The 22,089-nt window shown below is 42.5% G+C and overlaps 1 protein-coding gene across 1 annotated transcript in view; it reads right to left on the bottom strand.

The window, feature by feature from the left end:
* Positions 1-21,584, bottom strand: part of HMCN1 (hemicentin 1) — a gene marked incomplete at both ends in the record, with an annotated part of 28,311 nt that extends 6,727 nt beyond the window's left edge. The window contains 27 exons of the mRNA XM_010076171.1: positions 982-1,044; positions 2,754-2,991; positions 4,156-4,277; positions 4,560-4,697; positions 5,027-5,176; positions 5,626-5,796; positions 7,459-7,629; positions 8,209-8,379; positions 9,628-9,798; positions 10,854-11,024; positions 11,226-11,396; positions 11,919-12,188; positions 12,967-13,048; positions 13,743-13,933; positions 14,420-14,554; positions 15,125-15,338; positions 15,708-15,898; positions 16,260-16,529; positions 16,805-16,939; positions 17,093-17,230; positions 17,759-17,866; positions 18,047-18,211; positions 18,409-18,530; positions 18,709-18,865; positions 19,248-19,375; positions 20,237-20,381; positions 21,443-21,584. Coding sequence (XP_010074473.1) covers positions 982-1,044; positions 2,754-2,991; positions 4,156-4,277; positions 4,560-4,697; positions 5,027-5,176; positions 5,626-5,796; positions 7,459-7,629; positions 8,209-8,379; positions 9,628-9,798; positions 10,854-11,024; positions 11,226-11,396; positions 11,919-12,188; positions 12,967-13,048; positions 13,743-13,933; positions 14,420-14,554; positions 15,125-15,338; positions 15,708-15,898; positions 16,260-16,529; positions 16,805-16,939; positions 17,093-17,230; positions 17,759-17,866; positions 18,047-18,211; positions 18,409-18,530; positions 18,709-18,865; positions 19,248-19,375; positions 20,237-20,381; positions 21,443-21,584 — 4,330 coding nt within the window. The remainder of the gene's footprint in view (positions 1-981; positions 1,045-2,753; positions 2,992-4,155; positions 4,278-4,559; positions 4,698-5,026; positions 5,177-5,625; positions 5,797-7,458; positions 7,630-8,208; positions 8,380-9,627; positions 9,799-10,853; positions 11,025-11,225; positions 11,397-11,918; positions 12,189-12,966; positions 13,049-13,742; positions 13,934-14,419; positions 14,555-15,124; positions 15,339-15,707; positions 15,899-16,259; positions 16,530-16,804; positions 16,940-17,092; positions 17,231-17,758; positions 17,867-18,046; positions 18,212-18,408; positions 18,531-18,708; positions 18,866-19,247; positions 19,376-20,236; positions 20,382-21,442) is intronic.
* Positions 21,585-22,089: the final 505 nt, after the last annotated feature.

The raw sequence follows: 22,089 nt of genomic DNA, 5'->3' as shown, positions 1-22,089 counted from the left end.
AGGGCATTCTCCACTCCTGTTCTTACGGTTACCAAACCCACACTAACACGGCTCGCTGGAGTCTTGCTTGTGTTAGCTCTGCAGGACTGGGTCACTATCAGAGTAATGAATGTTTGGTACAATCTTTTCCAGAGAAATCCCTTTACAACAGAATAGATGGGGTTCAGGGGTAAGCTTACAACTACCTAGATACACTTGCAAAGTTTAGTACATTTTCCCTATGAAAGCTTTAGAACTCGTACGATTTTACAGACAATACTGCACACAGAAAATTAAAACGACCTTATTTTCATTTATCCTGGTTTTAAGCTTTTTTGATGATGTAGTGTTTCTTGTTTAGTTTCCTTCATTTATAAACTTTCAAGAAGTAATCAAATAAATCCACAAAAGTACGTAAAATGATTGTTCTCTAAACCAAAATGTGACTCAGTTGTCTAGAGGAGACAGCTGAAATACTCATGACCTCCTCTTCACCTCCATCCCCCGAGCAGGAACACTCTAGGTTGCCAACACTTGTCCTTCCCTCCACACAGGTCACATAAATGCTTCATTGCTTTGCAGGCTCAGCAGATACTGTGGCTCAGTGTCCCCTGACTGTACCCGAGGTGCTGTCCATTATACTCTGGTTGAGCCCAGAAGTGAAGCGTCCCCTGCCATTGCATCCAATAGTACCTTACACCTTTTGAAGTACGTACGCATGCTTTGAAACTCCAGAAAAACGTGATCCAAATTCTTGTGCCTGAATCCAGGTCTGGGGTCCCCAGCACAAGACAGACATGGAGCTCTTAGATCAGGTCCAGAGGAGGGGAACAAAAATGGTCAAAGGCTGGAGCACCTCCCGTACGAGGACAGGCTGAGAGAGTTGGGGTTGCTCAGCCTGGAGAAGAGAAGGCTCCGGGGAGACCTTACAGCAGCCCTTCAGTAAGTAAAGGGGACTTATAAGAAAGATGGAGAGACTTTTTATGCTTGTCACATCGTTACCTGAACAGTAAGGCCCAGTCGAGTCCAAAGCAAACCCAGCAGGGCACTGATTGCTACGGTCTCCTGTAAGGTAAAGGAAGCACATGTTACTTGCAGATGAAAATATGGCCATTTTATTACTTTTAAAAAATCCTAGAACATTAAGAATTGCAGCCCAGCTATTTATAAAAGCTTTATTATACTTGGACACTAAAAGAGAAACTTTTAAAATCCAGACTAGCGGTTTTTGGGCACTAAGTCAGGAGTACATGGGTTTTGCCGTTTTGAAAAAAACAAAACAAAACAAAACAGGTTGGGGGTTTCCCTCAGAGTGACTGCAAATTGCATCCCAGCCTAATACATCCTGGAAAGTTCCCCCATACAGTTTTAATTATTAAAAGAATAAAGACCATTCCATTTCATGTCACGTAAAAGGAGGGAAATAAACCCAAACTAAACAAAGCACCATGTCATAGATTGTGGGAAGTCACTGGAGAACACAAGTGCGTACTATGAACTGTAATGGAAAACGCTGGTAGAGACTGCTCAAAGAGCACATGTATTTTGCTGCTTGAAAATTGATTCAATAAATATGAAATCTTAAACAGAGCAGGACATTAATTGCTGGAGGAAATAAACGCAAGTTTGGCCAGATTTATGCATAGGCATAACTTGATCTGGAGCTTTTATCAGATCTCATTTTAAAATGGAAAAAGAAGTCTTATTTGTCTTTCAAATTAAACAATGGTCTGACAAGTAGGAAAAACCATTATTTTACTTCATTAGGATGCTGCTACTGAAAAGAAAGACTGAGATAGGCGATCCTACTGTTTCATTTACTTTCAAACCTGAGTTATTTCATTTGAAAGATGATGTTAATCTTTCCTGTGTAAAAAAAGCCCAAATGGCATAGAAAAAGCTAACAGGACATTCTGCTAACCAATTATGACTTCTCAAAGGTAGTCCCCATGCCCTGTTCCTTAAGATCACTTAGGTAAAAGGTTAACGAAAGCCAGCAGTTAGTAGTGCTCAGACACACTAGCTGATGGAGCTACCAGCTTGCTGCCTCCGAGTTGGGAACTCACCAGATTTACAGATCGTACATAAGCACGTGTCTGCACAGCTCTGCATTCATATTTGCCCGTAAGAACATATCCAAAAAGTACCAGTAAAGTATTCAAGCTGCAGCTCAGCATTGTATTTTCTGTATATACCAAGCCATTCCAAACACATTCAATCTGAGGAATGACTTAGGACATTTCACCCATGTTAGTGCTGAATTTTGCATGTTCTTCCATCCCTGTAGCCTCATTACTACCTCACTGCACAGTTATGGGGTCTTTGCTGTGAGAAGAAAATATACAATCCCTTTTCTTAATAGCTATGCAAAACCAAACCCCAACAAAAACCCCACCAACACTTGACCGCACACAAAAGCAACAGTAATTTCATTTTAGAGAATGAAATGTATGTGGAAGGAAATTGAGAAATATTTTAGGTTGACTATCTGAAGCTACTGGTGATGCTCTTAGCAGTGTCAGCAAATGTGGACGTACATCACCGATGAGACCTACAGGTGAAGAGTAAGTACAAAGGGCAACAGCTTTTACATATTCGTCTATGGTATATTAACAAGACATATAGGTCCCGGGATCTATATAAAGTTAGCTAATTTTCACTGCATTTTCCCTTTCAAGGCCATAACCAGCTTTTGAGAATATAGGTGATGAGTGCTGGGAAAATAAGATATTGTTTTTCCATTATTTTATTTTTGTGAAGAATTCAAACAATACCTTTTGCAATAGAAGCGTGGATTTTAAAAGCCACAGTTTCTTCCAGTGGGTTGTACTCTGTTGTAACAGAGGAAGCATGGAGTGTTTCCACCAAGAAAGGCATTTTTCCTTTAGTGTAATCATAGGTGATGGTGTGGTTCCACGTGTCGGGAACACTGACTCCATCTACGGCGAAGAGACGAGTAGAATGGGCGTACAGTTGCCCCGGGCCAGTTTGAATATAATCTTCAGTGTAATCCTAAAAAGAATAAGATTCAGGCATCAGCCACTGTGGTCTTCGTATGTAGTAGGAGGAGATGTTTTCTGAGAAAGATTTTTTTTCCTTAACAGCTGAACAAACTGTATTTCATACAAGTGTCTTTTTTACTCTTATTTAAAGCGTTGAATCTTAACAGCACCCAGTATATTCAGGCTGTGGGTACTGAGGAATCTGATGATAAGCATTTCTTAAAAAACTGAAAATGATCTTACTGTCCAGGAACCATCTTTTGAGGTCTAAATATTTTTTTGCATTCTAAGTCAGATGCTGACAACGTCTTAAGTAATCAGTAGAGAAAAAATCTGCCACTGAAAAAGGTATAAATATTGGACATGCTACATACTGCAGTAGATCAAAATATCAACTTTAGGTATATTTGTTGTACTGTGGGGTGAATATATTAAAACGAGATTATAACCTTTTGCCATATGAAGATGCAAACTGCCCTCTCTAATCATTCCTGACACAGTCATAGAGAAAAAAAAATTGATTTGAAAAAGCAAATTCTGTGCAATAATTCAGATGAATTCCATAATAGGACTGTTTCCCATGACAGGTGTCTCCACAAGACAAAGTTCTGATGCAGTAGCAGAGAAAGGAGCCCATCACTAACAGCATCACAACAGTGCGCGTGGTAAGAACATCTAAAATACCCTGTGATGTAATCTGAGTCAGAGTTTGTTAATCCTCTGTCTTTGCAACTTTATCAGCCACAGGAATATTTCTCTGCCAGACTACGTATATATTTGTAGCTGCAAACAAATCATCAGCAATATTCAGACATTTTTGCAAGGTGCCATGGCATAAGAGAGATGGTGCCATCCTCAGGGAAGCCAAGAAGCCAGGCAGGTTTAAGACGCACCTTTATAGCTCTGTTAAAAGCAACACCCGACCTGCCTGCCTGGGATAACTACCCCCAAAGACACTTTTCAATATTGCCTTCTAACATCTAAAAACCTTGAGTGACTGATACTGCCTTCCTGACGACCATTTCTAGCTTTCAAAGGCAATGTTAATGTCTGTCAGTTAAACCAGGCACAAAGTGAAACAGTTTTCAGGAGCCAGTGTCTGCTGCTTTAATGGAGATGAGAGAGGAAAAGTGCGCATCACTGAGAGAAGGGGGTGGTATCTCAACAGCTTTACCTTCACATTAACATCAGCTATCGACTGGAGCTGCAGCACGTGGCCACTCACAACAACATCCAGCAGCAAGGCTCCATCTGAATCCAAGCCCCGGGCAACATGAGTCATTCGCAGAATCTCACCTATGAATTTTGAGAGCATGTTGATTTATGAAACATCCTAACCAGAGACTCGCGTTGGCCACACAGGATCTGAGTTGGGACCACTTGACCAGTTATTTTACACTGATATTTTTATATTTTTATATTTTTTTCTGGGCCTCAGAAAGCCCCAGTCATTCAGAAAACACTGACGTAAGCACAGATCTCAAAATTCAGCATTGATTACGTGGTATTTTTTAAGGAACGCAGTATCTGTAAAGCTTATTGGAAACAGGAAGAGATGGATTATCACAGGTAACCAACCTGTTGCAAACTCCACTTGAGTTTCTCTCTTGAAGACGGCGTCAGTGAGCGTAAACCCATTCATTGCTTCTCCAATTTCTTTTGCAGTTGTCCAGTAAACTGGGCTGAGTATAGAAACAAGCTTTCTCATCGCTGGACCTGAAAGAAACGCGACATAACATTTGAGAGCTTTCTTCCTGACATCACACGACCCAGATCAGTAGGGGTTGAATATGAAGACCTAATGCTAGTGTAACTCTTAAGATTTAAACCAGAATAAAATATGTATTGGTGTATTCAGAGGAATCATTTTACACATACTAATGTACTAGAAGTAAATATTGAAGATTCCCTTTTTCTCTCTGTCCATTAAAAGTTTAGATCATTTTCTTCAGTGACACTTAATAAAATGAAGTGGTAAAAACTGACATGGCACAGAGCTCAGCCTGCCTCAAGGAAAAAAGTTATAAGAAGTAAAAAAAGCCTACCGAGGCTCCGAGGGACGTTTGTAATCTTTGCTTGTATTACTCTAGTTTCAGAGTCGGGGCTGTCTGTCACTGTGGCATTCAGGAACGCAATTCCAAATTCAATATCGTTGATGTTTCCAATGACGCTGCCTTTGGCACGGGAAGGCCCCCCTGCACAGGGACGGGAGGAAGGAAAAAAAGCCCCACGTGAAAACTGCTGTCTGAGATTTTGGGGGAGAGAAAATTCAGAAATATTGTCCAGCATTTGGAGTAGTAAGAATATGTCTGCAGCTATTACTGCGTTATTTGCAAGAGTAAAGCTCAACCTGCAAATACCAGGAGGCTGTGTACATGTGATCTGAGATACATGCACAACAACACAGGAATCAACTTCTGCGCTCCCCTCTGTCTGAAAAGCAGCAGTTGTTGAACAGCACACTCTAGTGCTATGTAACAGGTTAACAAACAATTTATCCAGCTGAAGTTGCAGGACAGATTTAGGCCAAAAAAAATTAAATTACTTGTTCAGCTGGCCAAGAGATGGGAGATCACCAGTCAGATTAGGAGTGCTGCACGCTTCTACCACATGGCCATTGCGTGCGGGCTGTCAGTTAACTCACCAGGACATGCTTGGGTGTTACACCTGGATACCTGGGAGGAGTCTCCAGGACAAGGACGTCCACGATTTAACGGTGCTGGATTGCTGCACAGGCGTGTCCGGGTCTGCTCCCCTCCTCCACAGGAAGCAGAGCACTGGCTCCATGGTTGCCACTGACCCCAGTTTCCATCCACTGAAGAGAGAAAGAATGAAGAAAGCAACTTTTCATTTTAAATGTTTCAGGCTACATCAGTGGTGCTTCGGTGGTGTTCTGTCTTGGTGGAACCAACGTGAGGGAGAACAGAAATAGCTAAAAGCATGACAACACCACCATAGTGGGCAGGCGTGAACGCTTTCCCCTCAGAAACACACCACCTTTAAAACTGTGTTTGTATGCTGTACGGAGACAAGGAGGCTCCTCCAGGAGATGTTGCCAGGGTAACTGATTTAGCAAGAGCTGGCTCAAATTCTTCCCTCTGTCCTGTTGAAGAGGTACCACTTCACGGCTGCCCAGGGCAGCTTTGTGCAGTGTGAGCTGCACGTGTCGCTCTGCACAATCCTGCAAGTCCTCCCCAAGGACAAAGAAATTATCTGAGATTGCATGGGTATAAAACTGACGGAAACCAAACAAACCACAAATCTTGCAAATAAAAACACACGTTCTATCTATCCAGACACTCCCAAGAGGTCAGCGAGAGCTGGCTCGAAGTGCACGTGTGCAGGAGTCTGGCACAGCCTCCTCTTGGCAGCACGGCCTCGGCAGCCAGCGCTGGGACAAGAGGACCGTGACTGCGCACTGTGTGAACACGGTGTCTGGAAATGCCTGATCCCATACATTTGCCCCAAACTGGCAACGGTAAGAGGAAAGGAACAATGAAAAAAGTTTGCTTAAGACAACCATTAGCCACACTTAACATCAACAAGGGAACTGAAGCGTACAAAAACCAGCAAGAAAATCTGTGATTGGGGAGGATAAACCCAAGCAAAAGCAGAGTCAGCAAGGAACAACTGGACTGGGCTTGACACTGCAACCTCCATCAAGGCCTGACGGAGAATTGTCCTCACAGGTCATGAGCTCGTGGGGGCTGACGGTTCCAGGTGCAGCAAGCAGAGGCCCACACCATGTGGCCTCCTCAGGGATGTCACCAGCGGGTGGGTCAGCAGGTGTTGAGCGTGGCACAGGTGTGCACAGAGTTGGAGTTCCTGCATCTCCCACAGGAGGAGGGTGTGTGATGGGGTGCGCATAGAGGAGGGATTTAATAATTTAAAAAATTATTGTATCAAAATTAATCTAACATAATAATCCCTTTTCTGAGATGAGTTATAAAATGGTGGTTAGAAATCTGTAGGTGTTTAGTAAGCCTCTAGCGTTGTGGTTTATCCGCTGCATTGCTGATATTGATCCTGAATGTGGAAGCTCACCAAGTGCCTCTTGGTTATATATTGTCAATAAATCAAGTGCTTTGACTGTCATTTTATTTCGGGCGTTTGAGCTGAGTGTTCTTCCCTGCTCCTGGAATACATTATGAGAGTTCACTGGGAGCCTCATAAACTGTATGTCCTGTAAAAACTAAGAACTGCTAGGTGTAGGAGAGATTCTCATACGCTATTTCCTGTTTGGAACTATTCCACCTCATTTTGGAGAAATCTAACATGCGAAGGGGGAAATCCTTGTAAGGTGACAGTCCTTTAAAGAAAAAAGGGAGAGTGGGTTACTAGATTGTATGAAACTGTAAGCAATTGTAAGAATGTTCTACATTGCTTTCATACCATGAAAATCTCACATAGGTTCTGTATCCCCTGAAGTCTCCCAGGGAAAGCTGCATTTAATTTCTCTGTTAGGCAGAGCACTCACCGGGGCACAGCTCAGTGCTGCATCTCTGGATCTGCATGTCAGCCCCTGCACACGCCCTTCCACCGCTGGCAGGGTGAGGATTGTCACAGGTCCGGTATCGCCTCATCTGGCCTCCGTTGCATGTTCGACTACAAGTTCCCCAGCTACTCCATGGGCCCCAGTTGCCATGAACTGTAAAAAAAAAAAAAGTCAGATTTTATCTCTCTTCCTCTGAATAACAGATACTTAAAACCAGACAGTCAAGCTAGGAAAATATTCCTATTGAGAGTAACTTTTTTCAAAAAACACAGACAAAGATCTAAGATCCTGTTCAGCATTCAGCGATTTCTCAGAGAATATTAACCAACTCACCAACTCCAGAATGTTGTCATTCATCATTCATACAAAAGTATGCAGGATACTATTAACCAAGGGAGTCACTACACATGACTGTGAGATAGAGAGATTCCCTTTCAATCCTTTCTGATGGGACAGCTGTAATTTCAGAGAGGTGTACGACCTCTGACAGTCCAGCAGGACCTTATGCACCAGCTGCTACTGGCTTGTGCTCCTAACTGTTAATGTTCAGACTGTCCCAGCCATGCTGACTAACGAAGAGAAGCTCCCACTCTTGCCAGGCAGCTAGTACCACCTGCCTGTGTTCAGACCCCCTAACTTTCGTAGGAGTGGGTGATCTGTGCAGCGCTCTCCTTCCTCTCGTGTACATACGAACCCAGGAAGTGGATAAGCAGCCAGACCTCAAGCACTTACTTGGACAAGGATCACTGTTGCAAAAATCAATTTGTATGTCATTTCCTTCACATTTGTGACCCCCAAACTGCGGGGCTGGGTCTGAGCAGTGGCGCGTCCTCTGCCTGCTGCCTCCTCCACAGGACACGGTGCAGGCGCTCCAGCTGCTCCAGGTCGCCCACTTCCCGTCCACTGGTGAGAAAGGCACAGCACGGCATGGTTACAGTCTCCGACATTAGAAACAACACAGCAAATCAGCACTGGATCAGGGAACAACTGACTGTAGGATGTTACTGACTCTCTCTGTAGAGCATCTCGGCTACACAGGGATTCCTACAGAGGGGTTTCCAGGAGTGAAACTGGAGAAAGGCATGATCTGTCTTTTAAAAAACCTGTAAGCCTGACCAGAATCACCGTCAGGGGTCACTCCGTCCTCAGGCTCAGCCCCTCTCACATTTTCAGTATCTGTAAGCAAGTCAAACCATAGCAGTCCCTGAAATTACCACACTGGGCAGATGGCCAGAACGAGCGCCATCACACAAACCCAGTCTCCACTTGTGCATCCTCTGGTTGCAGCTGCGCTGCCTGAAGAGGTAACCGTCACCACCTTCTCCCCATTCCTTCCTCACCAGCTCTGATTTACTGGCTCAGCAGTTTTATAGAGTGGTTCCTAAGTTATCTCACGAGCCAGGTTTAAGCAGTTGAACAGCAGAGCCTTTGATCTCCCACGACGTGGTGGCACAAACTGTTCAAAGTACCTCTGTGTGAGCCCTGGAGCTGGTGGCTGAGAAGAGGCTGATTAGTCCCAAAGCAGCGGTGAGTGGCAGCATCCTCAGCAGCAGCACACGGAGCCCGAGAGATGGGCAACATCAAGCCCTTAGCTGCTCAACTACCACAATGTCTGTTCTCTCTCTACCAGTTGATAGTTATGGTGAGGACTCGGCGTAGGATCTGGCATGTGCAAAATGGAGCACGAAGCCAGAAGGATCTCGTTTGAACTGCTGCACATTAAATTTCCCTTCGTTACCCCTGCACTCAGCCAAGTACAGAGGTCACATTTCAAAAACATGAGTTTTCCTATCCAGTCATGAAGGACTCATTGAAATGTGAAAGAAAAGGATAAATTAATAACAGAACCTAGGAAAACTTTTAAAAAGAAACATTCAGGAAACCTGTAATTTAACTGCTGTGGATTTAAAATGCTGCTTTTGCCTAGTGCCAGGGTAAAGGAAGAGGGACAAGGATAGGAGAAGTCTCCTATGTTAGGTCTGTAGAGGGATGCCAAAGATAGTGACAGGGCCAGTGACAATAAACGGCTTGAATGGAATTCTTTCAGGGACTACACTTTTAGAACTGTAAAGCTTTTGATATAAATTAAGTAGAATTTGGAAAGGAAATGACAAGTCTGTCATTGTTCTCCTTGTGTCCAATGCATCTTACCTGGGCAGCGCCTCTTGTTGCAAACCTGCATCTGTGCGTCCGTGCCCTCGCAGTACGACCCGTCGTGTGAGGGAGGGGGGTTATTGCAGAGCCTCAGGCGTGTCTGAGTCCCTTTCCCGCAAGTCTCGCTGCAAGGACCCCATGGCAGCCAAGAACTCCACTCACCATCAACTGCAAAGGCAGCAGAGCTATAAAACTGTTTAAACTCCGCAGCTGCTTTAACTTGAACGTACAGCTCCACACCCTAAGGCAAAAAAGCTTCGTTGTTTAATATCAATAAATGAAATATCCTGAATAAGCCCTTGAAAAAAATCTTTGCCTTGGGCAACAGCTGAAACAGATTCCCAGTTTCCAAAAGAGAGATTAATTCTTTCCTTTTTTTTTTTTTGAATACTTCACTTCCCCTGACCACAGTTTTGGAATAACAGAACCGAACTCTTGCCCAAATGGGGTGTTTTCATTAGTGACCTGGCTGCGCCGGTGCTGTGCTGGAGGGCTCAGCAGGGAAGGGGCATGCTAGCTACGGGCTGGCTCACAGCTTCAGTGGCTACCAGTAAGCAGGAGCCAGAACTGATTTTGTTGCCAAGATCTAGAGAAATTAACCTCTAGATGGTAGATGTACATTTAGTATTTGTGGTGGTAGCAAAGCTGTTGAAAAAGGGAAAAATCAATATAATAAAAATTGTATAGAAGGCAACATGCCAGTGGGGAAGGGTTATGAATCAACTACAACCTGTCAAACATGGGAAGTACTACCAAGAGGAAGGAAACGTGAACATTCAGGCTAGTTAGGAGAAAGATGTGGCTGAAAATTAAAAAAAAAAAACACAGAGGAAAACATACTGAAAATATCTGAAATTATTAGTTACTATGTTTTACAGGGCTTTTTAATAGGGTGGGTTTTTTCATTTTAATTGGCTTTACATGATAGATTTAGAGTAGTGAGGTTTACTCTGTGAGCACATGGGTAACCAATACTGAAAAACACCAAAATATTTTTTATTGGAGGTGGGAGAGTTGCTGAAAATTTTCCTGGCACTTATTTTTGTGGCTTCTGTCTGCCACTCAATACATTACAAGCAATGATAAAATAAAAAAAAACTTCAAAGTTTAATTCTTTTGTAATTTAATGATCTGAAACAAGCTGAGAGAATTCGGGTTTAGGAAAAAAAAAAACTATACAGAAAGCCCCTTACGCAACTAATTCTAAATGAATCTTCTCTTACCTGGGCAAGGCCTAATATTACACATGACTGAATCCACAGCACTGCCGTCACAGGGCTTCCCACCATGCTGAGCTGGGGGGTTACTGCAGGTTCTGGTTCTGGTCCTGTTACCTTGCCCGCAGCTCTTTGAACACTCTTCCCATAGCCCCCACTCTGACCAGTTGCCATCCACTAAGAAAGAGAAAACCCCACAGTTTTAATTAAAAATTATTTTTGCAGTATTTATTGAAATTTCCCCTTCCTTTCCACAAAAGTCAAAATGATTTGCAATTTCTTAGAAAAAATAATCAGTGACAAAGATCCATGGTGATAACGGTTCACTGTTAGGACACTTTACACAAGGCACATTAAAAGCATCAATTAAAGAAGTACCTGGACATGGCTTGTTGTGGCAGCTGCGTACGTCTGTATCGGGCCCCTCACACCTCCTCCCCCCGTTTGCTGGAAGAGGGTTGTTGCACTGACGGACTCGCTCCTGAACACCTTGACCGCAAGTGACGCTGCAAGGTCGCCATTCGAGCCAGTCAGAAAATCCACCGTGCACTGCAACAGGAAAAGTGACGCTCTGTGACGTGCCTGTGCTTAGAACTCTCTTAGGCTGACACAGCAAAGTGAAAAATGCGCTTCAGAAGCCAGACTTGGAAATTCAACTCACTTCATGTCTTCATTACTGTAGTAATACCTGACTACAGCTCAGAGGATACTCCAGCTGCTCTGCAACAGTTAGTGCTTATGCTCCTAAATGTCCTTCCTTAGAGGTACAATTGAGTTCTGATACGTGTTCTGAGGATGGGATCTAGTTCAAGGCCATTTCATCATTATTTATGTCCCTCGCTCCTTTACACTCATCTGTCTCACACAGCTGGATGAGTAAAATGGAATAAAATTTCAGGAAACAGAAACCCCCTGACATCTCAGACTAGGCTTAACAGGTACCTAGTGCGTATACGGAAGATAAGATAAAATATCCATACTTTATGGATAAGATAAAATCTTCATCATATTTATTCTCAATGCTGTAATCTACCAGCTAGATAGTCGCCGTCCCATCTTTTGTGCACCTACCCTGGACAGTCAGAGGGACTCTAACAAGAACAGATCCCATTAGATTCCTCGCTACACACTCGTATTCAGACGTGTCTTCCTTCCGCGCTGCAACGATGCGCAAGGAGCCATTAGACAGGACAGTCACTCTCTCATCGCTCACAACGGGATGACCTTGGCGGGACCATTTGATGGTTGGAGGAGGCTCCCCATGTGCCTGGCAGTTCAGCATTGCTGTGGCACCAGCTTCAATAACTGTCTCTGCAGGTTCAACAGTAATGACTGGAGGACCTGAAGGAGAAAGGTTTCTTTAGGCAATAGCACATGGTTATGTTTTTTCCGGCATATTGAATATTTAAGGTCTGGTCAGAACGAGGGCAAAAAAAAAAAATCTTAAGTCAGTTTACTTTGACTATAATTATTATTATTGATCTTCCACTGTCAAAACAGATGCTAGTTAAAATGACAATGATGGGCTGTTTTCAATACGCAGCAACCTGAGGACCAAAGCTGGGGTTAAGGCCTGACTATATGAGCACATGGTCTTCTCTACTGCCAAAATGTTGCTTTTCATTAAACTGCAGGAAGATGCTATTAATCATGTTGAGAGGCAACTGAGACATAAGTAACAGATCCATACTGCTTGAGGCTATAATAGAAAAGGGATGTTTAGAAATTCTACGACTAGTGAAGAAATAATTCTAAAATATTATTTCTGCCAAAATAAAATACTGTCAGTGAAAGCTGAGATTCATCTCACATAACTTGCTTAATTTAAATTTAAGAGTCTAGTTTAATGCAGTGGTATAATCATCCTCTTTAGTCAACTGAGGAAAACAGGCCCTTTCGGAAGGGGATTCACCCCACTCTAAGTTGGTTTCTACATTCTTCTGTTCTTTAACCTCAATCACTGGCTTAGACTAGACTCTTAAATATTAATGATGAGATTAATCTTAACCTACAGTGCTGTGCCCAACCTCTGGAACTTCAATGGGAGCTGCATACACCTATCCACACATAGATTAGCGCTCCAATCTCATGGTGTTAAACTCATCACTTTGAGTCTTACTCTGAAGCGTTAGCGTCAGACTGCGTTCCACCACACCAGCATCGTTGGTTGCCACGCACTTGTAGTCACCAGCATCTTCATTCTAAAGAACAAAAAGCAAATAGTCAACACGTATGTACTGAGGGTTTCTGTTTACAGTGCACCTCCTGTAAGTGAGTCTTCTGCAACACAACATGGCGTGCCCTGGATCTTAAGAGGCACGCTCTTAGATTCTAGAGCACCTCAACATTTTGCCTCTATTAACATTAACCTGATGCTGTGATTTATTTTCATTATTCCATTTATTTCTTTCAACTCTTTAATGCTGAGGATCAAAACTTAAATGAACTCAAGGGACCTACTGTTTTTAACCCCATTTCAAAATGCAGACATGAGGTTATGAGGCAAAAAGGGGGTCTTGCCATTCATATGAAGAATTCAGAAACCAGGAGATTTACACATGGAGAACACAACTGCTTTTCAGCTGACCTGACTTTGTAGAACCCAGGCTCTTTTAAGGTCAAAAGCAAAAGTCCCATTTAATTGGGCAGAACCAGGATTTCACACACCAACAATTAGTATGTAGATTCAGTTCTTCTGACAATTAAAGAAAACAATAATCCCCTGGGGGGTTTTGTCACAATAATTTGAGTCTAACTGTAGTCTGAATTAAACCAACATTCGTTAAAGGTAAAAGCAGAAGTGGGTTAAATGTCTAGCTTCAAACAATATGATCTGGAATGCCTTTGTTAATCAAGTACAATGCAGAAACACATTGTAACAGACCAGTGACTCACTACAGTCCCGTAGATAGCAAGAGAACCATTGTTAAGCTGTCGGATCCTGTTGCTGATCTGCACACCAACTCCTTTTTTGCTCCACTGGATGGTTGGAGGTGGATCTCCTCTGACTTCACAATTCAACATAGCGTTGCCACCTAAGGGCTCAATTCGGCTTGAGTGGTAATCCCCTTTGAAGACTGGAGGCTCTGAAAAGACAAGTGATGGCAAAGAAATAGAAGAGTCAAAATGCCCTTAATTAAATTGTTGGTGGGGATCATTCATTCCTGACTTTAAGACTTTCTGAAGTGTGAATTTCAACCTTTCAATTTTTTTTCCATTTAGTCATAGACAAAGTATCAAGTACTAGGGGTAACATTTTTACGCTGAAAAAGGGGAGATTTAGGTATTAGGAAGGAATGTTTTCCTGTGCAGGGGGTGAGGCAGTGGCCCAGGTTGCCCAGAGAAGCTGTGGATGCCCCATCCCTGGAGGGGTTCAAGGCCAGGCTGGATGAGGCTTTGAGCAACCTGGGCTGGTGGGAGGTGTCCCTGCCCATGGCAGGGGGGTTGCAACTCGATGAGGGTTAAGGTCCTTTCCAACCCAAACCATTCTGTGATTCCATAATTCTACTCTCAAAACAGATGGCTGTGTGAAACTGTCCAGTAGTGACCACCACCACTGGTATTTTACGTACCTTTGACATACACAAAACCAATAGCTTTGATTGAGCCGACTGTGTTTTCTGCTGTGCATACGTAGGTACCAGAGTCATCTTTAGATACTCTTTCAATAACAAGCTCGCTGTGTCCATTTACATCATCGTACTGCGCTGAAGGGAGAACACACAGTAAAGGGTTACTGCAGTGATTTTAAACATATACATCTCAGTGACTAGTATGTCATAAGTCTGAATTACAGTGCTAGTCAGCAACACAGCTCAATGGCACCAGGCCACTTCATTTCTGAGACACCTCAGAAACGCACAGAAAGTCACTGCTATGACATTTGCCCACAGCTTGCATTCACTTAAGTTGTCCCTTAATTTCGAGCTTTGTGCATCTGCATTCTATGAACCACTGAGGTTTTCTTCATATATGAGAGAAAAAGCACTAGTTGTTGGACGCTGAATAAATATCATCAGATAAGGAATGTTTTTAATGTGCTACACTATTGGCTACAGAAGAGGAGCAATTTCTTCATTATCCTCCTTACAGCTTTCTCTCAGAGGCAATTTACCACATGATTGCACAATACTGAAGATATTCCTCACACGATCACTGCCTAAACAAGTTTGTTCTCTCTAGATTTTTTTTTCTTCCTTTTCCTAAACTAATTGCAATGCTGCATGGGGGAAAACAACTCTGGAGTGGAATGACCACTGCGACCCGGTGTCACCCACCTGGAATGATGTTATTGTTAAAGGTCCATGTTATTTTGGGCACAGGTATGCCAGTTGCTTTGCAAGTTAATCTGAGCTGTTCTCCTTTAGTCAAAGCTATATCTCCAGGCAGTTCAGTAAAAGCTGGCAGCACGTGAACGATCAGGGTGACAGTGTGGGTGTCTTCTCCAGCAGCATTGTTAGCGATACAGGTGTAACTGCCAGAATCATCAGGCTGAAAGAAAGCACCATGGGGAAATTTCAGCTGTGATCTATCCTACACAACTCTGCCACTTGTAATGAGAGTATCTCAAAATGTTTGGAAGAGGCATTCAACAGAAATGCTCATCTGAACTCTCTTCCTCTACGTTTGAAAGATGACCTAACACACCTTTTTGCTCTTCCTGAGAACTTAATACTACAAATTTTTCACATATATTTTACTCCTCAGTGGAAAATGAAACATTTATAAAGTCTTTGGGACATTAAGAACAAGAAAACAAAATAAAACAAAGACTAATCCAGAAGTGGGTGAAAACGAAGAGCAGTAGGTTCTTATTACTGCCAAACCTCTCAAGTCGTAGCTTAGATTTAGGGAACTTACAACAACATTGTCCAAAATGAGGTCTCCATCTGGCACAGCCCGGTATTTTCCTGCTATCTCTGTTAACAGTGTATCGTCCTTCTTCCAGTGTATTGTTGGTGTTGGAATCCCATCAGCCACACAGGATAGAACAGCCTGGGAGTCCTCTGTGACTGTGTACTGCGCCTCCGTACTGTGAATCTTGGGTGGAACTGTGAGAAGGTTCATTAAAAAGTTTCACCTCTATGTATTATGCAAGCACTACTGTAACAGCATACAATACTGGGCTGAAGAAACGAGTGCCTGGCTCCTCTGTATTATTTCTTGTCTCCTTCAGTGACCACCATCAAGCATGGCAGAGAAATGTGTGAAACGCTTGTAACAAAGTATAAACTGAATTAAGGAAAGGTAATGTTCTGCCTAAATTCAAGCAACTGGCTGATATGACAACCCAATAACACTCACCCACTAAGTAGCACAATTTTCCTGAGCTCTTCCCTTACATCCCAGCTCCTTACCCTCCGTGGGTTCATGCTCTGACAGCGCACATTGTTTCCATACAGTCCCACTTACTGTGCACAGTGAGCTCCGTGCTAGAGCTGCTGGACCCCGCCAGGTTTGCGGCTATGCACGTGTAACGGCCAGTGTCGCCAGGCTGTACAAACACAATCTGCAGCGCACCACTGCTAAGAATTCTTCTTCTAACGGAGTCCGTTATTTGCTGTCCGTCTTTATGCCAACTGATCTCGGGCCCCGGGTAGCCTTCAGCCTCACACTGCAGCGTGACAGACTGATCAACAGGAACAACATATTCTTTGAGGTGTGACTTGATAACAGGAGGAACTGAAAATAATGAAGAAAATTTTTAAAAGAACTGGAAGTTGTAAGCAGCATGGAATGCTTCAGTTCTTAGTGAAAATAATCCTAAAAATCAGATTTTTGGTCCTAATGTAGCCAGACAACTAAAGGGAATAAACCTCCCAGGCTCTATTCAGTGTTGCATCAAATAAGAAAGCATCAGGTCCGTTCCTCTTGCTCAGAATTGTATTTTGACTAACAGAAAGCATGCATACATTTCTGGTCTGTAAATCACTACAAGGGTTTAAAAGTTAATTCACCTTGAACTTTCAGTTTGATCTTCCCCAGAGCAGTGCCAGCTGGATTTTGAGCAACACACATGTAAGTGCCAGCATCTTCAACAGCTGATTTTGCAATCTGTAAACTGCCACTGGGAAGAACCATGTAGTTGTTGCCTAAAACAAATATAAGCAAAGTATGACACAGTTTTGTTTTGCTGTGTGTTCCTTATATGGATTCTTTTTATCTAAATTTGAATATTCAGAAAAGAGAAAATAAGTTTCTGAGTTACAGCAAGTAGGCTGGAGTTAGAGGCTTTAAGAGGATACCCGTTGTGATGATGTTGATGCCCTCCTTTTGCCATGTGATGATGGGTAGAGGTGTACCCGTCGCTTCACATGGTAGTAGAACGGGATTGTTCACAATGACATCCAGTGTCCCTGGCTGAGTCTGGATAACAGGCGGTTCTGTGGAACGAAATAAAAAGCAAAATGCAATAGGTTTAACCTTCAAAGCTAGAAAATACAGAAGATACGAAAAATCACATCAGCTGAGAGTCTGAGAAGGCTGAATTAGCAATGGCTGTATTCTGCCATCCTTACAAAGAGCTCAGTAGAAGTGCTCTTAAATAGAACAAACACGCTTAGCATGAGTATGGGTATAGAATACAGCCTTGCTTCACGCAATTTGCCATCACAGACACCTTTTAACTTACAAAAAGCAAAGAAACAAAAATCTTACAAAAATAAAATAGAGCAGCATGGGCTGGGGGGCTGCGGGGGGCGGGCAGGCCTCTGTTTTAGGTACCAGAGTTGTACCATGCGGAGTAGGGACTTGGTGAATAATCAGTGCATCAGGTGCAAGGCAGTTCAGCTGAGCAGGACACTATGTGTGACAGCCCACTCTGGCCTCACCATTATTCTGCATCACACATATGCATTAAATGGGCACCATTTACTGACAGAATGCCCCTTCTCTTCAGCTTCCCATCTTACCCTGAACGTGAAGAGTGGCGTGTCTGTGAGCCGCGCCAGCTGCGTTCCGGGCCACGCAGGTGTAGCGGCCGGCGTGTGCCAGCTGAGCAGCAGGTATTTCAACAGCACCTGCAGCAGAGAGAGCGCGTCACAACACACAGCAGTATCCTGTATTCACAGTAAAACTCCTACAGCATCCACCTTAAGAGGTCTGTATTTTCATTCAAAGAAACTGGAGATCACTTCTAGATGTGCACAGTTGCACCCTTTCACTGATTTTTCTGCAGCCGAGCTTGTCACACACCGTACCTGAAGAGAGAATTCTGTAGCCATCTCCTCTGGGAAGCAACTTTATGCCGTTTTTGGTCCAATGAACTGAGGGGACAGGAACCCCTGATGCAGTGCAGGAAATCACTACTGGAGACAGCTTTGTTACCAAAAGGTCTGTGGCTTCATCTGCTATGGATGGGGGCACTAAAAATGAAGATCAGTGTAAAGGTTACCTGCCCATTTTCATTTTTATGAATTCTTGTAAATAACTTATGTTTCATGGGAATACCAGAGATTTAGGCGTGTGTCATAAAAGAATGCTCTAAAAAAAATCTCATAATTGGAAATGTCCCAAAGAAATTCTGGGTGCCATACAGATGTAATAGCAATATCCCCTCTACCTTGAACAGTGAGCTCAACTGCTCTTTGATCTTCTCCTGCATCATTTGACACAGAGCACTCATAGACAGCAGTGTCATCCACCGTGGGAGAAATGATTACTAAGGACCCTGAAGATAGAAGTCTGAATAAAGAAAAGAGAATAAAGTAAAAGCCATTTAAATACTTCTTTTCTTCTCACGTAATCAGGCCACTGAATTTGCTGGTTATACAACATTACATTTAAGCATGGCTAGATTTTTAAAGAGACAAAATCATCTGTGAAAACTTTAAACCCACAGTGAAAAGAAAACATCTCTCACCTGTATGTATTCTGGTTCTGGTCAACACTGAGTGGATGCCCATCCTTTTTCCAGCTAATTGCTGGCCTGGGAATTCCAGTGGTTTCACAAGGCAAAGTGGTCTGCACATTTACAGTAACTGTAATGTTTGTATGTCCAGGAGCAATAGTTGGAGGAACTAAGGACAAAAACCGCCAAATTATTCAGCGTAACTATGGGGGGGTATACACATGCACACCACCCTATATCCATATAGAGCTGAACGGCCTGAACACATTTACTTGATTTTTATAAAGAGTAACTTGACAGTAGTAAACTTACTAAACATGTAACATGGGATGTGTCAAGTCTTTCTAGTTCCAGTGCACAAGGAATAAGTATTTTCTTTTCATGAACATTTGGGTTGTATGCCTAACACTGTAATTTTTTTCCTGTTTTGTAACCAGAACAACTAAAAAGGGGCTAAACTTAAAATTGGATCCAGCAAAACAAGACGAATGATGTAACTGGACTTCAGACTTCTATAAACACATATGTTTATCTAAAACCAGAACTTTTACCAAGAACCTGCAGATCAATTCGTTTGCGGTCAGTGCCAGCTGTATTGCTTGCCATACACACATATCTTCCTGTGTCAGTAACATGTGCGGAGTGGATGTGTAGAGATCCATCCTCTAACACGGAATATCTGAAAGAAAGCCATATATTTTTTTCTACTATCCAGTCAATAGAACCATAGGCGATCCCGGTTGTAGAGAAGGAAGAGATGACTCAGGGTACACAACAAACAGCCCAAGCACATGGTATCTTAATTTGGGCACACAGAGTTTTCTCATTTCTTGCACTTATTCTGACTTCATTTCAGCACATCAATTTTCCAGAGATATTATGAAATCTAGCTGACTTAGTGATTCCACATAAATGATGACAGATTTGCAGAAAATATCCAAAAGCCCTTTTTTATGGTTTCTCATTTAACCTTAAAAACCCTTAATGAATGCTTTTGCATTTTCATTTTCCTTGAAATAACTGAATTCTTTACAATTTGCTCAGTTCTGGAAAATTAGACTATTTCCCCTTAAAACAATCAGAAGATAGAAACCAGTCAGTATAATAAAAGTTGATACTAGAACATGTACAGAAAATTTTATATATTAGAAACTACAGAGTACACTCATGTAGCTTTTGATCTGCATGAAATTGCTTGGCTTCATCCCAAAACTCCACATATATATAAAAATATAAAGATCTTTTATGTTTACTGTTCAAAATCTTCAATATGAGAAGAAGAATTATTACATTTGGTTGTCAAAGGATTTTTTTTGTCCTTCTTAACTATAAGAGGATGAAACCTTTAGTACTGCTACAAAAAATTGTTTGTAGAACAGCTTTACATTACTGCTTCTATCACAGTTTTCCACATTTGGGTCTATTCAAGAAGATAGTTCAAATATTTGTTCTGATCTGAGAAAAAAACTAATTAAGCTTTCTGCAACTAATACATTCTTAAAAACCAATGAAGAATATTTATGCTGACTTCTGGAAATACCTCGTATTGCTTCCAGTAAGAACAGCCCCATCCTTCCTCCATGTAATTCTTGGGGTCGGTACCCCTTCTGCAACACACTCCAGAACAGCAGAAGCGTTTATATGCACAGCAGTAGTCTGAGGACTACTTTGGATTGTAGGAGGCACTGTAAAGGGAAAATTCACGACAATATAAGGAAAAAGCTTTACGCTGCATTGACTGAAACTAAACACATGAAAACACAGATACAGTAACAGGTACAGGGAGGACTGCAATGACAGAAACACATTTCTTACCATTTTGTGCAGTGCACGATAATTGCCATGATGCAGTAGGGAATGAAAAAGAAAGTTTGTCTGAAATGCACTGTAAAGATCAGCTTTGCAAGTTACTGCAAAGGTTATCATATAGCTACAACAGTAAAAGAGTTCAGTATATTTAATTCAGCAGAATAACACTATTGTGATATCCTTGCTTCCTAATTATAAACTAAGGAGAAAAATTAATTTTCATTGGACCAGTAAGGGCAGTCATTGGGGCAGCACAGGGTAATGCAGGTACATATGACTGGGTTGTGAACAGAACAGAAATAGGAAAAAAGTTTCTTATCAACACCCAAGTGAGAGAATAGATTATTTTCTCATCAGAGTAGAAGTGAGAAAATAAATAGGTATAAAATGAAACTCAGGCCTGTGGTAGTACAGGACAGGTCTCCAGATGCATGGGGACCTTCAAGCCCTACCTTCCTACTATCTCCTGTTTACAGGGGCAGAGAAGAAGCCACGGTTTTCAATTAACTTGCAAAACTGGTGGCCAAGCCAGATATGAAACCTTGTACCCCATGGTGCCTGTCAAATGCTTTTAAGAATTTCTCTAGACTTGTCCAAGAGCATTTCTCAGTCCTGGATCTGGGTGCTCATTCTGGAGGTATCCTGACTCCAGATCAGGATGATGGCTCGCTGCACAGCACCCTCCATTAGCAGAAAGCACAGACAGGTGGAGAGAGAGCCCTGGTGAGTCCCCAGCCAGTGCTTTAGTGTGGAGGAAACTGAGGACTCAGGTGGTGGCACACACGAGGTAATACACATGGTCCCACTGTTTAGACACAGCCTAAGTGGCCAACGCTTGGCTAGAAAGAGACTAGTCATGCTTCTGTCTTGCCGTTTGAACTCCAGCAGAAACACCATGCAAAGATCAAAATGCACAAGACTGGATCCATGATTTTACCATGTACTGTCAGCATGAACTCCCTGGTCATCTCTCCTGCGATATTACTTGCCACGCATGTATAGCTTGCTGTATCGCTGAGGTCAGCGTTATTGATCTGCAGGTATCGCCCACTGGACAGGATTCGAACTCGAGGAGTTCCCTAAGGGAAAAGAGAGAGAGTTTGACAAATTTAACTTTACCATTGTTTCCTTCATGAAGACAGAACATTCTTCCGTTGCAGAGTAATAAAAGCCATGAAAGAAGGCCAAAGATAAACTGGAGATGGAATTTGTTGCTGGCTGAACTTTGTTTACATCCGATAATATGGTAAACAAAGTTTTAAAAATTTATCATTGCTTAGTGGTTCTCCCTTGAAACCCCTACTTGAACTTGTGCCTGAATAAGACAGCTTTTCTGGGTTACATAGCCAAAGGGGCAGCTAATAACACGTGATGAATTTATTTCTTTTTTTTTTTTAAATTCATGCACACTAGAGGCAGGAGAAATACACTGTTCTTCAAACATCATAGTCTTGATCAGGTGGGAGCCAGCACAAACTTAGCTTACTAAGCTGACTAGCCAGCATTTCTGAATACAGGGATACCACCTGCTCAGCTCTACAGTGACCCTAGAGCACCTGCTAGGGAGCCACTGAAGTCAAAGCT

This window comes from Pterocles gutturalis, unplaced genomic scaffold (genome assembly GCF_000699245.1).
Source record: "Pterocles gutturalis isolate BGI_N339 unplaced genomic scaffold, ASM69924v1 scaffold41736, whole genome shotgun sequence".
Classification (NCBI taxonomy): Eukaryota; Metazoa; Chordata; class Aves; order Pterocliformes; family Pteroclidae; genus Pterocles; species Pterocles gutturalis.
Note: the sequence above shows the minus strand (reverse complement) of the source record. Positions and strands in the feature narration are given on the sequence as shown.